Source organism: Schistosoma mansoni (assembly GCF_000237925.1).
Source record: "Schistosoma mansoni, WGS project CABG00000000 data, chromosome 2 unplaced supercontig 0120, strain Puerto Rico, whole genome shotgun sequence".
NCBI lineage: Eukaryota > Metazoa > Platyhelminthes > Trematoda > Strigeidida > Schistosomatidae > Schistosoma > Schistosoma mansoni.
In genome coordinates this window covers 255,391-261,247 of record NW_017386000.1, presented here as the reverse complement: position 1 = coordinate 261,247, position 5,857 = coordinate 255,391, and the positions used below count along the sequence as shown (strand labels likewise).

Sequence of the window (5,857 nt, the reverse complement as noted above, 5' to 3'; positions counted from 1 at the left end):
GTTGTAAGCAGCTGAAGAGACCATAAAATAGGATGAATTCATATTATTTTGCCTTAGTTGTTCTTATCCCCGACCGTAGCTGCTACCTTGACGTGGTGGTCGGGCTTGTGTATCGTAGGTGAAGGAGTAGATTGGAAGAATGCTAGGGGCGGCCAGACTAAAACATAGCCTATATCCATGAAGTCTCTGACAATTGGACTGAGCTATGTTGGTGTGTGTAGACTACCTGGTTGGGATTCGCGAGATGATAGCAACCAATAGTTAGAGACCTTGAATGACATGGCTCAAAATCGTTTGCAATGACGAAGGTGCATCCACTCGTACTACTAAGTTCTACGTTGTGATTGACTGACTGAGTTGTTGTTATGGCTTTATTCAAACACATAACGGGAAAAATTGTACAACATGGAAAGCAAGACGAGAAATACCACAAATCCATTTAATTTATCCTATAAAAGCAAGAATTGCAACCAGGTTACATGAATTCTGCTTTCAATATCTTTAGACACGCCAAGCACGTTTAGAATATCAAAACTAAAATATTTGAAACTAGTTGACAAAATAATTGAACTGATTATGTAATTGCAAATCAAATTCACCAGGATACCAAGTGGAAATTCTACCTCTCACGTATTTTTAATGATCGGTATTAGTTGTCACAGTATGTAGTGAAAATAAGCTTAGTAACACCAGTTACACTACAATTTATTTAAAAGGGGAGGAGTGATATAATGATGATTGTGTACTATTTATCACTAAATTATTTGATTTAAGTAAAAGAGGAAAATATGTAGATAAACAAATGTATAAGTATGATCATAGAATTCAATAAAATAACTTGTTATTTTGTAAATGAAAAATTTACTTTCATGAACTTGTTGGATATGTGCAATAAGATATTGTTTTAATCTGAAGGTTCTTGAACACTGATCACATGGATAATTTTGTACTATGAAAAAAAATAAAAACAAAGTTTTTTAAAACATACCGATGAGTAAATGAAAAGCATGCTACCTGTAGTACTTTCAAAATAAATAAAATTCACAAATAATTATAGTTTAATCGTTTAAAGATCCCCATCATATTAAAAGACTATTATTTGAATAGTCTTTTAATTATAGTTTATACAATATTTGGTCATAAAACACAACAAAAGAATAGATTTTCTATATTTAATGGTCAATTATTGGTTAACTATTACACTAAATAAACTGCAAGTCAGAGAGTTTCACTTTAAGATGAAAAACTGATTGTTTAATCAAATCGAATAAATAAAGACCAATTAGACTGATATATTGTGAATTTCGATAAAGTCCATTGATATTTTATTAATAATTTTTTATGGAAATTTCTAGCAACACGAATTGGTGCATTAAACCGTATCTGACCAAATCTATTATAGTCTTAATTGTTTTATCCACAACATTAAATGAGCTATTTTAGATCGTAAGAGCGTCCACAGAATCACTTCAAACATTATATATGGATAGTTGGTCGTATCGTGCAAAAGGAAGGAAGTGTGTTTTACGAGGTGTCAGTTGGCTCAAGAGTTTGGGTGAGTCATGCTAACGAACTGAAAGCAACTTCGATACCCAGCAACGAGACCCAACATAAAATACCTCTTGATATTCTGCTGTACACCTTTGAAATCAAAACCCCTGAAACAGATAGACTGGTCTCTACGCAAGCAAAGAGTGATACCACTTCTTCATAGCATAGACGATGGACAAATCGAAAGCACAGATCAGTCACGCGGTTGCAGGTGAACCCTAACACCAGATCCGACGAATTCGCTCAAAAGGGTGGTGTTAACGGGATATAGATTGGACTAAAGCACGTTCCGTACAGGTTTCTGTTAGGGCGCGCTGAGTGGCTATGTCTTAACCAGTCAGCACTAGAGGATGCATGGAGAAGACTAGAATCTTCATATGTAAAAATTATAAATATCCTGAAGTTTTTCTTATTGTGATTCTTACTTCCACCCTTGTTATTTGGAATATAATTACGTTCCTGTTCAACCGTGTTCTGATTTGGGGACTTGTCGAGTGAAGTAATGCCCAAGAATACTAAGCAATAAGAGTAGCTGGGTCGTAATAGAAATCATAACAGATGGACAGGAGAAAATTGTGTTGTTCAAGTTAACTACGTGATGAACTATAAGTGAAATTGATTTGAAAATAGATTGGAGATGTCAAAGGAATAATAACTGACTCTACTTTCCTTTAATCAGTGTTTGCTTTTTGCATAAACAGAAAAAACTAGCCTGAGATGGAACGCAAAAGCATATGCATATTAAATATACTATGAAATTTCAAAAGTTAGCTTGCAGTATTCCTTCAAAGAATACGTTAACAGGGAATCATCATGTTAATCAGTTTATATTTTCCCTCCACAAATAACATTCACTTCATTAGCGGAACACATAAGGGTTTATCGAAAAATGTAAAACTATATCTACTTTCCAGGACACTTATTTTATATATATATGATTTACAATAACTAAATAACACTCATGGAGTAGATACGTTACGTAATAATTATATAATGACATCGATTATAAACTAACAATTATTGGAAGAGAAGGATTAATACTAATCAAAGTTTATAATCGATGTCATTATATAATTATTACGTAACTTATTTTATACTCATGAAAAAATCTGAAAGAATGTACCTTCGTGAACAAGTTGTACATGGTACCATAACCCTGATCTGGAGGTGAAAGTTCGGTCACAAGAAGAACATTTAAATATCTTTCCTGCAATGAATTAATGTAACCAAGATAAACAACTTAATAAATAACAGCTAAATCATAAAATACGAGTGATACAAAGGATATGTAACGTGATATCATTTCGGGAAATATATTTGTTCATATATCAATTAAGCAGTCATCTCTATAGGAAGTTAGGTATTGTTGATGGTCATTTGTACTTGAATTTTTTGAAAGATACATTCATGAATAACTGAACTAAAACTTCAAGGTAATTGAATAAGCAATAAGTAAATAATATCATCAAAGTAAACATACTTCACTTTGAAATAGCTTGGATGAGATGTTCGTAAAACTACACAAACTGACATGGTTGCAACATACCGTAGAATTAAGAGGCCTGCGAATGAGGAGTGAGGTCAACAAATGATAACGGTTTATGATCTATGTTAGGAATTATGTGAAGTGTCAATTGGTGTAAACCACTCCTTTGAAAGGATGTAGTAAGAGTAGAAATCAATCTCAATTGGGTAGATGTATCTATCATACTTTGAAAGAGTTGAAGATAGTTTCCAAAAAATTTTATTTCATCCCGTCAAGTTACTTTTTTGAGTATTTGTATTTGGTCGAATTCTCTCAGGTTGTCTTGTTAGAAGCTAGAGAAACTTAAACCAACGAATTGGTATAGAAATTTTTTAACTTGCCTAATTGGTCTCTAAACCAACAAACGAAGTATCCTATCTAAATGATCGCTTAACAATATATTTTTCCACTCCTTAACGATAACTTTATTATTTATGATAAATCAGCGAATAAATCTGTAAGAATATGTCATACGATTGACATCCCAGCGATAAAATAATTAAGATATTACTCACTCACCGTAGTCTTTGCCAAATTTGCGTTCACTCAGAACTGTGTGTTGTGGGAAAAGCGTCTGAGATGAGTTGCAGAAAAATTTTATGTCTATAAGAGAACATAAAAGTGTGGTATGAGATATGGTGGTAAGTAACACACCAATACAGTATGTTTTGAAAACTAATGAGCAGATAATATTATGAACAGAAGATAAAAATATTCAGGTCGGTGTGTTTATAAACGAAAATCGGAATCAAGCAATTATTTCGCATGATTAAACCATAATACATCTTATGAGTAAAGCGGCGTATAACTACCACATTCGATTTATTGGATGGAAACCTGATCGTTGCTGTTACTTTGACGTGGTGGTCGGGCTTGCCTATCGTAAGGAACTAATCGAGCTATACTGGCTGGAACAATCGTTCCTCAAAGTCCTACCATGCCAGACAGGTCGGTTGAAGAGCGGTAAGACTAAAAGCAGCAAACCAAAGGTCCGAAGGCGAAGTCGTACTGCTAACTGCACAGACGAGAGACGGCAGTAACGTGTTTCTTTCAGACAACCAGCATAACGACAATGATGCCTTCCCACAAGAAGGGGTGGGTTTAGAAAAGGTCGAACCCAGAAATGCACACCTCGCCTTATGCCACGGATATCCGTCTCCGGCTGCAAGGTCCCAACAAGTACCGAGCTAACACAAAAATTACCCACAAAAAGGTCGAGTGTGATCGATCTCAAGCAGTTATCCATTGGGCACTGTGGTCACGCTCTCAGATCACTAAGATCACTTCTAATCCAATTTTTTCCAGGTACCTCTAGAAGAACTCTTCCATGGTGTGGGCAATCGGGAAGTGATAACCGCCCTTATACCTCTAACAGCACTCAAGATCACTGTATTCAATTTCTATTATTCCTCCTACCTCGATTCTCAACTCTAAACTTCCTCTTTTAACTTCCTCCTCAAGTGTCACCATGGCCAACGATACTAGTGCGCGAAACACTGTCCTAGATCTACTGAAACCTTGCTCCAAACTACACATTGGAGCCTTCAACGTACGCACCCAGTATCGAATCGGCCAGCGGGTCTCCTTGGCTAAAACGCTAGAATCTCGTACCACTGATGTATGTTGTGTCTCCGAAACGCGCATACGGGGTCCTAGTGTGGTCATTCACCTGATCTCACCTCGCCAAAACCGAGAGCCGACGAAATACCCCCTCCGTTTAGGTTCTGTGGCAGTGTCTGTCATTTAAAGGTGCACCTCAGAAGTACATAAACCTTGAGAAGGTTCTTTACTTGAACACTACCAGTCGAGTCAGAGCTTATGGCGAACTGTCCACCTGATTTTACAACCTCACGTGGTATCCAACAAGGCTGTTAATTATCTCCATTTTTGTTCAACTGCATCATAGACCTACTGCTGGAAATATCGCTCTCGTCGACTGAATTTTCAGGCATTGATCTCCTACTTAGAATACGCAGATGACATAGTCCTGTTTGGTGAAGATGCTGACAAAATACAGAGTCTTTTGATAGCACTGAGTAACAATGCAAGGATGTTTGGAATGCGCTTCTCCCCATCCAAATGTAAATTGTTACTCCAGGACTGGTCTGCGTCAGCAGCTGAACTAAGGATAGGGAGTGAAGTAGTCGGACGCGTCGACAACCACACTTATCTTGGAAGTCTGGTCAGCCCAAATAGGTTGGTGTCTCACGAAATCGCTGTGAGGATTCAGAAAGCTCACTTGACTTCTGCCAACTTACAACACCTATGACAAAGGCGAGATATCTGTCTATCAATTAAGGGACGAGTATACTGAGCAACAGTTTGCTCTGTTCCACTTTACGGCTGTGAAACGTGATCATTAGGAGTAGAAGATACTCGTAAGTTACTAGTATTTGATTACAGATATATTAGAAATATTGCTCGCATCTTCTGGGATCACTGGGTAAGTAATAGTAAGGTTAGATACAGGGTGTTAGGGAATGATGGTAAATCAGTTGATGTGGTTGAAAAACTTCATCGACTGAGATGGTTGGGTGACGTGTTACGTATGCCTGAACACCATTTGCCCCGATGCGCAATGCTAACTAGTGCTGGGGATGGCTAGAAGAAAGTTAGGGGCGGCCAAACTAAAACGTGGCATCAGTGCTTGAAGTTACTAACTTCTATTCTCAGCCATGTGTATACACTCCCTGTTTTCCCTTAAACTATGAGGTTAAAATTACTTTATATCTTTCTTTCTATGAACCAACCGAGTAGTCTACACCTACCAACATAGTTCAG

The 5,857-nt window shown here is 36.9% G+C and overlaps 1 protein-coding gene across 1 annotated transcript in view; it reads right to left on the bottom strand.

Annotated features, from left to right (window-relative positions):
* Smp_158280 (zinc finger protein, putative) overlaps positions 1–3,084 on the bottom strand; it is a gene marked incomplete at both ends in the record, with an annotated part of 11,827 nt that extends 8,743 nt beyond the window's left edge. The window contains one exon of the mRNA XM_018791559.1: positions 3,037–3,084. Coding sequence (XP_018645269.1) covers positions 3,037–3,084 — 48 coding nt within the window. The remainder of the gene's footprint in view (positions 1–3,036) is intronic.
* Positions 3,085–5,857: the final 2,773 nt, after the last annotated feature.